This window comes from Ochotona curzoniae, unplaced genomic scaffold (genome assembly GCF_017591425.1).
Source record: "Ochotona curzoniae isolate NIBS_2020 unplaced genomic scaffold, NIBS_Ocur_1.0 scaffold_4701, whole genome shotgun sequence".
Lineage (NCBI taxonomy): Eukaryota > Metazoa > Chordata > Mammalia > Lagomorpha > Ochotonidae > Ochotona > Ochotona curzoniae.
Window position 1 is genome coordinate 40,834,721 of NW_024467122.1, and position 16,873 is coordinate 40,851,593.

Here is a 16,873-nt window from a genome sequence, read left to right on the forward strand (position 1 = left end):
GGTTGCTCTGACCCAACTTGGCATAGTCTCTAACCAGTCTTGGCCCTTACGTTTGGATGCTATAACCTGGCCTAACTTGGCCTGCCCCCAGTTCCACCTCTCACTGGAGGGTGCTGCCACCTGGCACTGCTCAGTCTGCTCCTGTTCCTGGCTCATGCAAACTGGTAGGTATGACAACCTAGCCTAGCATGACATGCACTCCAGCCTGGTTTCTGCATTTGCTGTTGAGCTAAGGTTTGAATGGCCCTGCCTGCTTTGCCCTCTTCCAAAACCAACCCACACATTTGCCAACAGTAGGAACTACCTTGCCCAACTTGCCTGACTCCACCTTGGCCTTGTATGAGCTGAAGAATGTTGCAGCCCAGCCCACCTCACAACTTGTTTTAGGGTACCCATGCAGGTACTGCAGCCTGGACCTGCCCAGACTATTCTCGGTCCCTGTACTCATGAGCAATAGCCTGGTCACATCTAGCTCAGCCCATCACCACCCCAACTCTGGCTAACTAGCAGAGCTTGTATTTCCACAAAGTTTGGCCCACATATCCCCCACAGAATCTACCCCAGGAACTGGTTCTCTCATGTGCTGGTTAGTGTCATGGCCCTGCCTAATGTGACCCATCCCCAGTTCCAACATTCAGTCAAGTACTAGGATCTAGCCCTTCTAGAAAGATCCCCAGCCCTAGCCTTCATGAGGAGTGGCGTGTGGTGGTCAGCAATGTTCCATGATAACAAGCCCTACTCAGGACTTCCATGTGGGCTGGTGCATCAGTCTGATCCATACAGATTTTCCAGTCTCTCCCCTCCAAACCTCCACTTCTCAGTCCCCTCGCTTGCCTGCAAGTACAGTGGCCCAGTCTTTGGGAGTCCCTCAGGATTCATTCCTCATATGCTCGTACAGTTGCCTTATCTATGGATGTCCTTAGGCAGTAATTCCATACAACCAAGACCCCAGAGCTCATCACCAGGCGGCCAGCAGGCGAAACCTGGCATTGTTGGTGCTCCAGCTGCCCTCAAGCCCAGGATTCACTCACTGCTTGGCAGCAATAGCTGAGGCTAGGGCTGCAAACAGTGAGTCCAACACGAATCAGATACCCCCAGAAGCTAACACCTTGCTGGCAGCTCCATCCACCCAAACCCCAAGGTCCGAAAGTCACTATATTTTTCATCCCAAAATACTATCATCCCATCTGACAAGGGGTTAATAATCAGAATATGTAAGGAACACAGTGACTCAATAATTTAATTTCAAGTAATTTTAGATTTGACTTAATGATTTTAAATAGTATGTTTTTTAATGGGAAGTAAAAATGGGTGTTGTGACACAGTGAGTTAAGCCACTGCTTTGGTAACCACTATACCACCAATGCTTCCAAGCCACTGCTTTGAATGCCCAGAGTAGCTGGGATTAAATTCTGCCTCTGCTTCTACTTAGCATCCTGTTAATGCACAGGAAAAGTGGCAGGTGATGAGTCCAGTTCTTGTTCCTGCCACCCATGTAGGAGATCCAGACGGGATGACCTGATTCCTGGCTTTGGTGTGACTGTTGCAGGTATCAGCTAGCCAATAGAAGTATGTGTCTGTCTATGTGCCTGCCTTCTCTACCTTTGTCACTCTGCCTTTGGCTTAAATAGAAATAAACAAATACACTTCTGAAAATAGTCAGTAGTTCCAAATAGACTTTGCTCAAATGAGGACAGAAGACAGCCCGCCGGTATATGGAGAAAATGCCAAGCATCTTTAATTATCATGGAAATACAAATCAAAACCACACAAGATGATGCAGTTTACTTCCGTTAGAATGGTTGTTATCAAAAAGACAAAAGGTAATGAATGTTGATAAAGATGTACAGAAAAAGTAGACCCTTGACAATCCATGTTGGAGAGAATGTAGTTTGGGCCAACAATTGTGGAATATAGTGTGTAGGTTCTCAAAATATTAGGAGTAAAGCCACCTTATGGTGTCTCAATTGCAGGGCTGGGTACGTATTTGAAACAAATTAAATCACTCTGTCCTAGAGATATCTTCATTTCATGCTGATTACATCACAATTGACAGCAGCCAAGGAAAGAAAACAACCTAAGTTTCCATCACCAATGGATGGATTAAAAGAGGTGGCATGTATACACAATGAGATACTGGTCCTTAAAAATGGTGAAAACTTGTCACTTGCAACATGATCGAACTGGAGGTCATTAAATGAAATAATCTGAGTGCAGAAATGCAAGTACCACATGACTTCATTTGTACATAGAATATAAAAAAGCTGAACTCAAAGTACCTGCCTGGGTACAGGCCAGGCTAGGCCAGTCCATAGCACCCACTTGCAGATCCAAGAACCAGGATGAGATGCAGGACAGGCTGGATCAGGTTGCAACATCAGCCAGTTCACATTAGTGCCAGGCCTGGTGGCTGGACGGGCTGGGCTGGGCTGGACTGAAGCACCCACCAGCATGAGCTGGAACTGGGGGTAAGCCAGGCCATACCAGGCTATAGCATCCTCCAGCAAGTGCTGAGGTGAGGTGGGCCATGCCAGACTGGGCTTCCTCAGCACACACCAGCACACGTGATACCTGGGGTGGGTTAGTGGGTGCTGTTGCAAACCAACCCAATAGAGGGAGAAGCAGGGAGGAGCAGGGAGGAGCAGGGGTCTCTCTTGCTGGACTACTGCTGCCACTGGTGAGCATAAGAGCTTAGAAAGGGGGCAGCCCAGGCTGGGCAGGGTTTCAACTCCCGTTGACCTGCATGTGTACTAGGTTAAGGGGGAGAGTCAGGTCTTGGATCACTTCAGACAAGGATTCTTCAGGGATTTCCCCAAGTGAACCTCTGAACTCAGAACTTCAACCATGGGGAGAATCATAGGATCTGTGGTCTGACCGTGGAGTGCATGTATCAGAATTGGTCCTCCTCAGTGACTTGGGCGGAGTGATGGGCAGCATACCCAGATGCATATGGAAGATACGGTAGTCCATTGGGGCCTACAGAGAACTTCTAGCACCATAGCAGGGAAAGGAGGGCAGAGCAGATTGGTCAAGTATCCCAGCCAAATATTAAGAGCGAATATCCAGGCAAATGGAGAATCTAAGGTGGACAGTGTCAGCCATTGGATCTTGGAAGGATTTCCTCATCCTTGGAATGGGAAAACTGATAGTATTTCAGAAGTATTGAAACCACCAAAGCAGAACCATTGGAGCATGCTCCATACCAGGGACACTGGGAGAAGATTGGGTGGCTGTTCCCCATCGGGGGTACTGAGGCGTTTGGGAGGCTCAATGTGCCTTTTCCCCTTGTCTCTTCCCTTCCCTCAGACACAGGAAGAAAAAAAAAGGAAAATGCAGAAACAATGGTCTCACTTACTTTCCCCTAACCCTCCACTCTTCTCACCCTAATTAACTATGTAAACATCAACAAAAATAAATCTTAAGAAAAACCCATAGTACCCTAATAGTTATGTACAACTTCTGGGTAACAGTTAAAATTTAAATAAGATGCTAAAGACTGATATTTTGCTAATAAGAACTTTTCAGGAGAAAAAGCAACACTATTGAAGTCAAATGTTTCTGAGTTACATCATTGTTGAAAGGAGAAAGCTGTGAGGCCCAGACAGAGAACAGGCCATCCACAGAACACCTCTGGGATGCTTTGAAACAATATCTTATCCTTCCCTATTTCAGTGACACTGAGGTAAAGTTCAAGTTTCACAAAGCAGGCAAATACTTCTGCTCAACTCTAAGCAGAACTGCCCTCCAGGAAACTTGTCACATAGATGGAAACTCAGCTCACTGGGTTTCCTGGAGACCACTCTCCAGATACTCAGATGAAAGATCTCCATGACCTCAGTGTCACGATGTGGCACTCAGATCCACAATAAGCAACAATTCAGGCCCAGTTACTGTTTAGGCTCATCTAACTCTTCAGCCATCTGAAAGCCCCTTCTCAGAATCTGGTATAGAGTTATACTAGAAAGAAATTCTGGAATATCCATGGTAAATGTCTGTTCACATGCATGGAGAGAAAGTAAGGTAGGTTGGAGTGACTGACACTAGTTGTAAGCAAATAATTCAGCACAGAGAAATGAATGGCAGTGACAGTTGTGTAAGAGTGAAAATAGACCCAATAACAAGGAACTGTATACTTAAGTTGGTAGTTATGCTACGTGCACACTTTGACAACTAAAAATAATTTACACAAATTTTAAAAGATGTTTACCTTAAAAATTCTATTCTACACATCTGTGTTCCAGATGCAAATAAAAGAGGAAGAAACAAAATAGAGTCATGTTATCAACTAATCATTACTATCCAAATTTTAGGGCACAAGAAAATGGAGACTGGTTAGAGATGGAAGGAGGAAATCAGGGACAATAAAAAGGCTTGGTGCGGGCTCAGTGCTGTAGCCTAGTGGCTAAAGTCCTTGCTTTGCACACACCAGGATCCCTTATGGGCACCGGTTTTAATCCCAACAGCCCTGCTTCCCATTCAGCTTCCTGCTTGTGAACTGGGAAAGCAGTCGAGGCTAGCACAAAGCTTTGGGACCCTGCACCCACATGGGAGACCTGGAAGAAGTTTCTGGCTCCTGGCTTCGGATCGGCACAGCACCAACTGTTGTGGGCACTTTGGAATGAATAAGCAGACAGAAGATTTTCCTCTCTGTCTCTCCTCTTCTTTTTATATATGACTTTCTAATAAAAAAATAAATCTTTAAAAACACATGTTTGGCTCGTGGACTCTTTACTGAGTGTAACAGGCCTGCGTGTCTCCACATGAAGAACATAAAAGTTCCCCTAATGAATTAAGAAAAGCAGGTTTTTCCTGAAAAGTATTGAGAACATAAGGAGATATTTTGTATAACATTTTAAAAAGAATTATGATTTGTTGCTTTCAATGTTTTGTTTTAATAGGAAGTTCTTAATATGAGAAAATTGGACAGAATTTTTAACATTTATACTGAAGAAAAGTGCAAGAATTATAATTTTTTTTTAAATGTGGAAAAAGTACCATTGAGGAGTGAGTTATCCTAACAAGCAATGCAATTTTCTCTGAAAACTATATCTGGAATGGGATTTAGCAAATATATCAATAGAACTAAACTTCAAAAGTAGAAGCATGTAGAGAAAAGGAGAGTCCGTTTAATACATCAAAATGGTGATTAGTTTCTGCACAGAGTTTGCATCTCTACGTGGGAGATGTGCTATTTGCCCTTTTAAGAGCTACTGACTACCAGTTACATCATGGACAAAGCTGAAGAGGGGTGAAAAAAAACAGCAATATGGAAATCGAGCTTTGGCCTGCTAACAATGTGGAAAAGATGAAATAATTTCTTGCTATGAAGTCTGTTACATGCTAGGTACTTTTGAAAAGCAAATGCAAGTACTTTCACCTACAGAAGACAAGCCTAAACAAATTAATTCAATTAACAATATGAAACAATAGGATTCCATGCGTATGACTTTTCTGAGTTTTCTTTCTTATGTTCTTAAATTTTTATTGTTTCATTTACATAATAAATTTCATGCATTTTACAATACAGATTTAGGAGTGTAGTGATACTCCACCCTCTGTCTTGCCCACATTCTCACCCTCCCACCTCCACAAAGCTTTTTTAAAACAGAAAACAAAGAGTGCTTCCAAGGCCTCTCTTATTTAAACAATGCATAGAATAGAATAGAATAGAATAGAATAGAATAGAATAGAATAGAATAGAATAGAATAGAATTAATATAATACATATTCATTAAGCATTTGTCAATCAATTTGAACTGATAATCCAATTACTCATCCAAATTTTACTGACTTTTCCATCATGTATTTATGAACTTTCTTAACCAATTCTTATTGTCCAATCTAATGACCAAATGGGAAATTCTTTACATTCTCTTCCATAATTTCTCTTAAGTTCTGCATGTCTAACTTCAGGTCCAAGGTTCAGGGATTGGAATGTTCGGGTGAGTGGTAACTCTGGACACACTCTATGAACCTGGAGAAATGTCTTCAGAGACAAGGTGTTCTCCCTCCACCCCAACAGCTGTGCTGCCACAGCCCTTCCACATCCTGTCAGACATAGTGAGTCTCTACCTCAGGCCCCCTAGCAGCTGATATCTCAAAGAGACTTTGAGGGTTTTTGTGTAACTCCCTACAAGAGTCCTCTCACAGTGTCATCATTCAGTGCACAGAAGTACACAGCTGAGTCTCCCAGCTGTGAAGTGGAGATGATAAGGCTGATGGATTTCCTTTCCTTCTGGAAGTTCAGTGAGTAGCGGCCTTGTGTTGTATTGTGCTGGCTGTAGGAGTCCTGACGAATAAGGAAGATCATCTCCCCAGTGCTGGGCTGCTTATACCAGTAGAGACTGTAACTTACAGCACTGACCTCATATGTACAGTCCAGGGTCACAGGTTCTTTCTCTTGCACCAATATTGTTGGTTGGGCTTGAGTTACCTTCTGGGCAATACTAGATCCTGAAGATTAAAAGAATCAGAAAGTTTAGGGATGGGTGGCATAACATGATGAATTTTGATGTTCATAACCCATTACCCTTCTTTCCCAAAGTCCCCATAAAATGCTTCCTGAACCTCCAGACCTTAGGTCTTGGAGGAGTCCCATTCCCACTGGCTCCATTCCTACCCAGCCACAGTGAAGACAGGATCACCAGGAGAAGGCTGGAGACCAACATATTTTAGTTCTTCTCCAAGATAGAAAATATCTTGTTCTTCTTTAGTTCCAGACCTTTGCACTGCCAAGTCAGCCTGCCAAGCACAGGAAAGAACTAGAGGGCTATGAGCTCTGCTGCTGCAGAGCTGGAACAGGAAGCAGAGATTTCCTGGTGTAGCAAACTGGGGAGTATCAAGTCAAACTTTTCTTTGCACTCTCCAAGAGTCCCACCCACCCTGAAGTTGCTTTTGAATTGACTGATTCTCCATTTAATTGCAATAAAGTCTGAAAATTAGCATAGTTGTATTGAAAGGAAAATTGGTGAACTGACCAACCTCTATGTTTGGCTGTTGCATCTGTGTTGGAAATGGGAAGTTGATACTTGTTTTAAAGTTCTGTATAGAATGGATACTGTGCACAATTCAAGATGTGGAAATGGTGTGTGCTCTCTACCTGCAGGTATAACAATATCCATACTCACTTCCAACACGTGTCCAGGGCCATCTCTTGAGAACAAACAGCTACAAAAAGGAAATTAATGTCTCTTTACTAAAAAGTTTAAAATGAAGTCTCCCATAATTGACTTCATTGAGTTCTGACAGTCTCATTTTATTCTTGATTTGGCCTGGACAGCCAAATTAGATAGCAGAGTTGGATTATTCAGCCATCAACGTTTGAGCTTCCGTTTTTCCCAGTATTTCATGTAGAACTCAAAGTGAGCCACAGAAAACTACTATGGTCTGTCTGCCTGATTCTGAGGGGAAAATGCCCTACATGATTCGACACATCTCCTTGGGATAGCTGATTATAGACACAGTAACTATGGTTAACTATTATTTAAGTGTGGTTGTAAAAATAAGCCAGTGCCTTCATGGTATTGCTGGACAATGCGACAAACAATAAGGACCCATTGCTTAACATAGCATACTTCTTAGAAACAAATATTTGTGGCACTGCAGATTAAGCTGTCATCTGTGACATCACATTCCACAAAGGGATCTTAATTTGAAGAAGCAAAGGAGTTGAGGCTCTGCCCCAGTCACAGGTTTGGGTACAGGACACAGGTGCCTGGGGAGCACTGTGTACTCGCTGCACAGAAGTAGACAGCTGAGTCCTCAAGCTGGGTGGCTGTGATGTGCAGGGAGATGTGCTTGGCCTTCTTATCCAACAAAACAGTGAATCTTTGGTCTTGTTTTTTATCCACATTGGAGCGAATGTCTATGATGAACTTGGGCCCCTGCCCAGCTTCTTGTTTATACCATGGGAAATAGTCTGATGAACTGTCTGTGTAGGTACAGTTGATAACAGATTTGCCTCCCTCCTGGACACTCAGGGTAGGAGGACGCTGCTCCACGTTCTCTCCTCGGCTCATCCCTATGCAGAAAGAAAAAATCATCATGATTCTCCAGAATTTTTCCTTCCAACAGTAAGTGGAAGAAATCTGAATACAGCTAGATTTCTCCCTAGACTGACCAAAAAAAAAAAAAAACTTTCACCAAGATGTTTCATTCTTTCAATTAATTGATTAATTAAAATCTCAACTCACAGTCCAGCTGCAGCCACAAGAACGGGAATAAAATTACAATGGATATCTTCATTATTCTTTCCAGTGAAGATCAATCGTAGACCTGTAATCTCCACTCAGGAGATCTACTTCTAACTTCAACTCGACTTTTCTCCAACAAACCTGGTGTGTCGTCTACCCTGTTTGTCTACCCAGCCAATTAGAAAAAAACGTTTCATCTGCCTTAAACCTTGCTTTCTTCTTACTCGACACCAGCTGAGGCACACTGCCATCTTGTGGTCACATCTCTCACTACTGAACCCACTGAGTGAATGTTTTAATCCAGACGAATTTGGAAGTAGGGAAGTAGCAGTACATCTAAGCGAGTAGGTCTTAAATCAGAGACTAAATGCACAGTAATTATATTAAGACAATGATTGATACTTATACACTCTTCCGGGAAATAAGTAGATGTTATTGAAATTTATTTCAAGATGGACTGAGCATACATGTTTGAAATGAAGAAAACATGGCTGTCATAGAAAAAAAGAATCGTATCTTTTTTTTCAAGCCTAATTTGTCTGTCACAGAAAAAAAGTCTTAAAAGAGCATGCAAGCAAAGGTCAGAATAAAAGAGGACAACTCAACATTTCAAAGGTGTGGTATCTCAGATTCTGCTGCCACAACCTGGCCTTCCCCGTTCCCTTGCTAGTGCCAGGAAATAGTACCAACAGTCAAAATAGGGAATTTTCCTTCAGTAAATATGAGCATGATAAAAATCAAAAGACTAAACCCAAATGACCATTCCAGGAGATATTACCAAGGCAAACTTAAGGAACAATTGTGATAAGAAAACTGACATACTCTTAAGAAATTCTTTTCAATTGCTGTTGAGCTTGTGTTCTGCCAAATGATGAACAAAAAGGTAGAGATTCTCAAAAATCATCAGGTTGGGGATTCGAAAAAAAAGACATTCCATATGTGTTTGCTTTTGGGATACTTTTATTTTCTGATGCCAAAATGGATGACATTACAAAGACATGTGCCTAAAGGCAGTGGCTGATTAAGACCTTAGTGGGAATCCCTCTAGAGGGCCAACAATCTGCCTGTAGTGGATTTCTGGTGCTTTGGCCATTGCAGGCCTAGAGTGCACACCCTGTTTTCTCCTGAACTCACTGAAATAGTCTTTTACCAAACTGTTACTAAAGTCTGTACATTCTGTAAAGCCCTGAAGTCATCTCGTTGTTAACTACCCTTCCTGGTATCTCTGCAGAAGTAAATCTGTGACCTGAATGAGGTCAGCACAAATAGGAGATTGAATCAGGAGAATAACGAGATCCTGTCCCTGAAAGCGACTGTCTCACTCCTGAAGTAGAAGCCCCAGCCCTATAATTTGATCTCATTATTGTGTAGAGTGAGAAAATATGTAACCTCTCATTCATATTTCACAACATTAAGGATTAAACGCAGTTGTTACGAAGAATCTCATTTCATTATGTAAATGCATGCGAATGTGTGGCTTTACACATAGGAAAGTCAGCTGTAAGAATCTTCCATTCTCTCACCTATACATTTGAATTCTCAAATTCTTCGTTAGACAAATTTCTCTCTTCTTTAACAGAGATATTTTAGGTTAATACCAGGGAACATTCAAAAAGTACATGTGAATTGGGCATTACAAAAAAGACTATACATTAATTTCTAATTTTTCTTGTACAAAAATATATTTAATTCCTATTTCCCCACAGACTTTTGAAAGTCAGTCTTCTCTCTGTACTTAGAAAGGATATTCACTAATACACCCTGTTGCCCCCAAACCATCCACACACAGTTCAGTTGCTGCCAAGCCATATGAGCATGAATAAAGCTTAGATGTCTTCATTGCTCTTCCCAGTTAGGACTAGTACTAGATTTCACACACTTGCCCTTTTGTATTAAGACAACACCAGCTGAATGTAATGGTCTGAATATGACCATTCGTGCAGAGTACAGTTCCATAGAATAACTACACCACAAGTATCACCACAGAATCCCCAACTCTTTAATGAATTCCTTGAATATTACCTGACTCATTGCAAAGGATTGGCATGGGAAAACTTTTCCAGCACATTCGTGGACTGTCAGCTGCGTGGGGACAACATGCTCCTTAGTCTCCCATTCCCAGTTACTATTTTTGCTGATAATATACTAAATTATATACATTGTGTTTTCATTCTTCTTTTAAGGGGTGTCCACCTGGAATAACAAATGTACATTGCCATTTTTAGGAAAATTACTCGTAAAATACCTAGGGTTGAGGGTGGCACCATCACGTTTGCTTCACTCTTACAAGTCTCTGATGAGCTGATTTACTACTAGCAGAATAGCAATGAGTCAGACTTCTTTTTCAAAATGTTAAATGGTATAAATTAGAACACTGGTTCTGATGAGGCTTTTCCAGATCCAAAGCGCAGATCAAAGCGACTTGGCTTCCATCAGACAGGTTCTCCTTATTCAGCAAATATGGTACTTCAGGAATGAGACAAAGGAAAGAATGCTACTGACAAAGCAAGTAAATCCAGTTTCTTTTCCACCAGTTCATTTACTTCTGGTTTCATAACTGGCATCTTAGGTATAGTGTCTGCCCCTGTAAATTAATTTAAACCGAAGAATTTCTAAGGGTTCATTTATCTCTAACATTTGTTTAAATTATTTAACAGGATAGATGTTTAATGAGAACTGGTTTATGCAACATGAAATTATGCAAATGGGGAAAACTTGTCCTGCATCATGAAATGTCAAAATCATTACCGTGTCCATGTTTGAACTAGTGTATCTGAAACTATCCCTAACAAATCCTTGGAGATCTCCAGAAACGGAGACACAACTCCTGGGATGAGTTCACATCTAGATTTTTCACTTTTCCTAAAGCATTGATAATGGATAACAGATCAGGAAAACCCTATTCTATAGGGAAGTGGAATGGAGAAAACCTACAGCTAATGATATGGAGTTGAACGCCGTGTATGAACCATGGATAAGCAGAATACATCTTTCTGAAGTTGTATTTTATGTATTGAGATCTATATCATCCCATTGGCTTGTTGTAGGGGAAAATGACTCAGCAACTTGGAGAACCAAAAAAATGATGTGAGTTTACAAATAGGTAAAGCAAATTTACATTCTCAAACAGCTTGATGGTTCTCTGGCTTTTAGCTCTCTCCTTCTAAGTTTAGCTTTGGGAGTTCAAGATTTCCAGCCATGACTGGCTACATTATTTCCGATAGCACAAAATTAAAATTTGGAATCTTTTGTTCAAATGCAGGAAAAAATTGCTATAAGACAATAAAGGGGAATCTATTTAAAAATAGTGCTGACAAAACACAGTGACATTTATGACATAGAAGTAACAACATAAATTTCTAAATTGTTAAAAGCATGTTTCATGTCGTAATTTATGTAACATACAAATAATCTATTAATATATCCTAATAGTAGTATTTTTTACCTCACATTTCTGAAAATTAGTTCATTATGTCATAAAAATTGATACTTTCAGCAGCTTCATTTCCAAGCACTGTGATTAAAAGCAATTTCAGATGCTCCAGACAAATTCAAGATTGCAAACAGAATTTCTCATCATTTCCAATTTGAAACAAATATTTCTGCTGATGTAATTGATACTGGACTCTGAAGAACATTTTACATACTATAATACTTGCATTAATATCTCATAAATAAGCTTGAAATAAATTTGACTAAATCAAAGTTTGATATGCTGAAAAGAGTTTTTCAAAGCTATCTAGCTCTTCTTACAAATCAGTTTCATGTAAGTATGAACTTAATTTTAAGCGTTAGTTAAAAGATGAAACTATTAAAAATATCAAAACAGGGACTGGCATGATGGCTTAGTGGCTCAAATCCTCACCTTGTATGTGCCAGGATCACATATGGGTGCCAGTTCATGTCCCAGATGCTCCACTTCCCATCTAGCTCCTTGTTTGTGGCCTGGAAAAACAGTAGAGGACAGCCCACACCTTGGGACTCTGCACCCCATGAGAGACCTGGAAGAAGCCCCTGGCTTTGGATCAGCTCAGTCCCTTCTGTTGCAGCCACTTAGAGAGTGAACCAGTGGATGAAAGATCTTTCTCTTCCTGTTTCTCCTTTTCTTTGTACATCTGTCTTTCTAGTGAAAATAATTTTTTTAAAATAAAAAAGAATGTCAAGACAGCAGTAGCAGGGCACTAAACAAGCAACTGTCTCCCTTCTGAGGCTGAAGCCGCTGTTTGCCACTATATGGGTCTAACCCCAGAGGCTGGCTGTGCTCCCTGCCTCGCTGGGGTCTGCTCATGTGGTTTCGTCTGACTTCTCGTGGTCTTTCTCTTTCCCAGTCACCATTAATGCATTAATGTACACTACCTGGCAAGGTTGGAATCCTGTGTGCTGTCACTGAACTGCTGCATACTTGAATTTGGGTTTGGGTTGTCAGAAGTCTCCATTTGTGTGGATTCCTTTAAGCAGTAGTGGAAGCTGTCTGATCTGGCTTTCAGACCTTAAAAGATGTTACAAACTCATAGGTAACAAATTCATTCAAAATGCAAAAAAAAAAAAAAACAACCATGGGTTTTAATATAACAAAATGAGAAGTCCAATGAGTTCTTCCTTATAAGGTGCTATTCAGAAAACAAAAACCAAAAAGGACAGTTCTAACAATGAAGTATGTAAGCACTTGTGTAGATTAAGTCAGTACTGCTTATGTGCTTGTTGTGACTCTGGAGTCTTATGTAACACATAACTCAGTGAATGCTCTGACGTCAGACTTACTTCGTGGGAATACTACACCACCCTCTAAATCAATAATCATGTGAACTCAGACTCTCACTAAGACTATCTAACATCACATTTAATTATTTGCAAAATGAGGAGCTACTGTCAGTCCTTGGTTCATGCATGTAGCAGACTAAATAGAAAGACTGACATTCAACAACATTAAGTATTTTTAATGCACCATGCATGTACACATACATATCTCACACATTCATTTCCTAGAAAATTGAACCATCTACAATTAACTAAGGAACTGGGATTTTTCTATTTCTAGGTCACTGTGTATTTTTTTTCCAAGTCCTTCTCAGTATAGTAATTTGCATGTAACTTAAGTATGATCTGCCAGGACATCTGATATAACAATACATAGGATCTTGACATCTTTATCAGTTACTCCTTGGTTCCATACTAGAGCCTTTTATATCCTGTACAATAATTTTTCAAGAGGAAAAGTATATGAAAATCAAGTGAACTGAATCTTGAAATGTCTAATTTAGTAAGGATAAAAGTGCTCCAATATCAATCAGAAAATACACAGCTGTACAAATACTGTGCAGAAGCCACAGACCTCTAAGAGAGGGGTGGGGTTACAAGCTCAGCTGCAGTTTGGGTGCAGGCAGCAGGTGACCTGGGAGCACTGTGCCTCTGCCGCACAGAAGTAGGTGCCTGAGTCAGCCATCTGGGTGGCTGCAATGTGGAGGGTGCTGTAGCGCTCCTGGGAATTAATGGTTGCCGTCAACCTTCCACTCTCCTTTGTCCCTAAAGCTATGATGAGAAGACTAGTAAGGCTGCTCCCGGGATTTTGCTGGAACCACTGGACACTTCTCACTGAAGTAGAAAAATTGCAGTTCAGGGTAGGGCTGGCTCCTTCCTGGACATTCAACATTGAAGGACTCTGCTTCACCTCCAGGCCTCTTATGCCTGCTAGCAAAGAAAAATAAAACACAAATGATCTTACTGGTGAATCAAAGATGCAGTTTCAAAACCTGTAAAATACCCCAGGAAACATCCATGAGAGGGTAGGACAGTGTCAGAGCTTTGTTCAGCTCTCCATACCCTTCCTCCCATATCCTTAACTCCCTCTTATGCAGTCCAAACTCACAGAAAATCTGAGCCAACAGAAGCCCTAGCAGAGTCCCCAGGCTTCTCTCCATGACTCCTTGCCTGGTTGTCAGGAAGTTCTCACTGTTGCTGTACTGGATAGCAAGTCTTGGACGCAGAGTTTGCTCTTACAGTCACTAGGTTCTGAGATATTCACAGAGAGCCATTCACATCTGAGCTCTGTCATTCATCATAGCAAGAAACTCCACCCACCAGGGCCCAGTGAAACTGCACAACATCGGCTCCAACATTGCAGGTGTGAACAGTTCAGGGGGCAGCAGTCAGTGTTTCAGGATATAAGCTATTTACTCTTAAACAGCTTACAGAACAGAAATGTATGGGAAAGTATGTGAAGAAGATGGACAGTAAGTACTACGGGGAAGAATCAATGTCTTGACAGGTTTAAGCAGTTTTGAACTATCACAAAAGGAAGTAACCATGTAGACCTAGAATTTAATAGTACAAAAATAGCATGCATTTGGTAATACTGAATGGCTTATTTTGTTTTCTAAAGTAGTGAATAAATCTTTTATTTATTTGAGTAGCAGAGCGACAGAAAGAGATTGATGGACATAGGGAGTGCCCGTACACTGGATCGCTCCCCAAATGTCTGCAAAGTCCATGAATAGTCTGGACTAGACTGAAGCCTGTACCTTAGAATGCAGTCCAGGACCCCCACATGTTTGACAGAGGCACAATCATCTGAGCCATGATGACACCTCCCAAGGTTTGTACTGGCAAGAAGCTGGAATTAGGAGCCAGGCATCAAAGCCAGGCTTGCCAGTGTGGTAACAGAAGTCTTCACCAGAGTTCATCTGACCTGGCCAAATTCCCACTCCAAATGCAAATTCTTGAAATCAGTAGAGTTCCAAAAACTCATGATAAATGTTCACCATCTACTTAGAAAATGGTTTTAACAAGAGTAAATTTTAAAAAATGGATATGTGCATGATAACGGCCTTAATTTAATGTCTACTTCTTTTATGCAACCCTCTCCACATTCACCCTGTAACCCACATAGCTGATGGTGACCTGGCCACACATGGCCCGCCAAATCAAACAGTGTCTTATTCCTTTCGCTTTCTGTTATTGTTCCTTATCCTCTCTTCTTCTCTTCTATTTAATATTTTTCTTTCTGGTCTCCATGAGGATACATTAAAAGATTCAACATCTGGGACATTGGAGTGATCTTTTAGGACAGTGAGTTTGGGAACTTCTAATAATGTAAAGTAAAACTTGAACAGATGATGACGATGCTGTCTACCGAGCTTCCATGCTTACAATGCCCAGTAAAATCCAAATTCTCTTGGCTCAGAGAATCAACCTCACAATGCAGTTCTAAAACTATGGGCTCCAGCTTTCTGAATTATTGTGTAACAGGGCAGAGTTGAAACTTGAGATGAATTGCACACAAACATATCCTTTCCTGCACCCCCTTTGCCATCTGTTCTTTGAGTGCTATATGCTGTCTGCTCAAATGGTTCCGCCCTGACATCTGCAAAATGTCATTTCTGCTGGAACCTAGAGTCCCCCCTAGTGGGCAGAACCTATTACCACAGACTAACCCTTCAGTCTTAGCTTCATTCATTTGGTGATTCCTAAAAGAAAAAAAAAAAATGCAGGTGGTCAGAAAACAAAACAACTGCCTCAACTGAGTGGAGGCGAAAAGTAGCCAATTACTACTTTTGAAGTGATGTTCATGGATACCAACACCTTAAAATAACCTGTGATTTTTCAACTTGGGTTATCATTTGATTTTCCTTATTAAGCCAAAACAAATACATAAAATTCAGTGACATTTTTCTTTTAGTGGATAATTTCCTCAGCCTTAACAATACTAGGCTCTTTCCAAAGGCTCAAGGAAAGACAGAAGTAAAAACTAAGTTTATTCTGGTGTAGAAAAAGAACTTCCACTTGCTGTTTCACTCCCCAAATGGCCACAATGGCCAGGACTGAGCCAATCCAAAGCCAGGAGCCAGGAGCCGGGAGCCAGGAGCTGTGGGCATAGACAATACTGAGAATGTATGTGTGTGTGTGTGTGTGTGTGTGTGTGTGACAATACTGAGTGTATGTGTGTGACAATACTGAGTGTATGTGTGTGTGTGTAAAATAGGTAAATGGTAGGTAGGTAATTTAAGGAAACAAGCCTTGAGAGCAGAGATACACTTGCTATCTTCTAAAGCAATAGAGGAGAGAAAAAAAAACTTTCATCAAGTGCTATTGAAGACCCCCCCCCAAAAAACCCAAAAGCTTGCCAAGCAGTATCAACATATCACACATCTCTAAGCACATGAATAACCAAAACATATATAAAGATTACCTGAATTACTCAAAATTTAAAATCTTGATGCACACTTTTAATGAAATAAATCAAATAAAACAAGCAGGAAAGCTAGAGCCAGCCATTTGGCATAATGATGGGGCCACCAGTTCAGACACCTGCAGCCCACCTCAGCAGTCCTGCCTCGGTGTCTGCTTCTGGCTCCCTTCTCCAATTTCCTAACAATGGAGATACTGGGGAGCAGCAGTGATGACTCCAGTGATTGTATTTCTATCACTCATGTGGGAAAACTGTATAGAGTCCCCAGCTATTGGAACCATTGCAGGCATTTGGTTAGGAGAAACTACCAAATTTGAAGCTAAAATAGAAAGCTGAGCTTATAATATTAACAGCATTAAATAACAAGAAAAATATGCTTTTCTTAAGAATATGAAAATAGCTAAGGAGAGTAGAATTTGAACTATTTTCTAGAATCAGTTAACTATTGCTTGAAAGGAACAGAGACTGCAAAATGACCTAAACTTTGAACTTTAAA

General features: G+C 41.0%; 3 gene segments (V, D, J or C); all 3 read right to left on the reverse strand.

Moving 5' to 3' along the window:
* Positions 1-6,130: 6,130 nt before the first annotated feature.
* Positions 6,131-6,880, reverse strand: LOC121148331. The segment is given in 2 exon segments: positions 6,131-6,453; positions 6,620-6,880. Coding segments are annotated over 2 exon segments (372 nt in total).
* A 721-nt stretch (positions 6,881-7,601) lies between these two features.
* Positions 7,602-8,349, reverse strand: LOC121148515. The segment is given in 2 exon segments: positions 7,602-8,020; positions 8,193-8,349. Coding segments are annotated over 2 exon segments (387 nt in total).
* A 5,202-nt stretch (positions 8,350-13,551) lies between these two features.
* On the reverse strand, positions 13,552-14,210 carry LOC121148332. The segment is given in 2 exon segments: positions 13,552-13,880; positions 14,059-14,210. Coding segments are annotated over 2 exon segments (381 nt in total).
* Between the last annotated feature and the right edge of the window lie 2,663 nt (positions 14,211-16,873).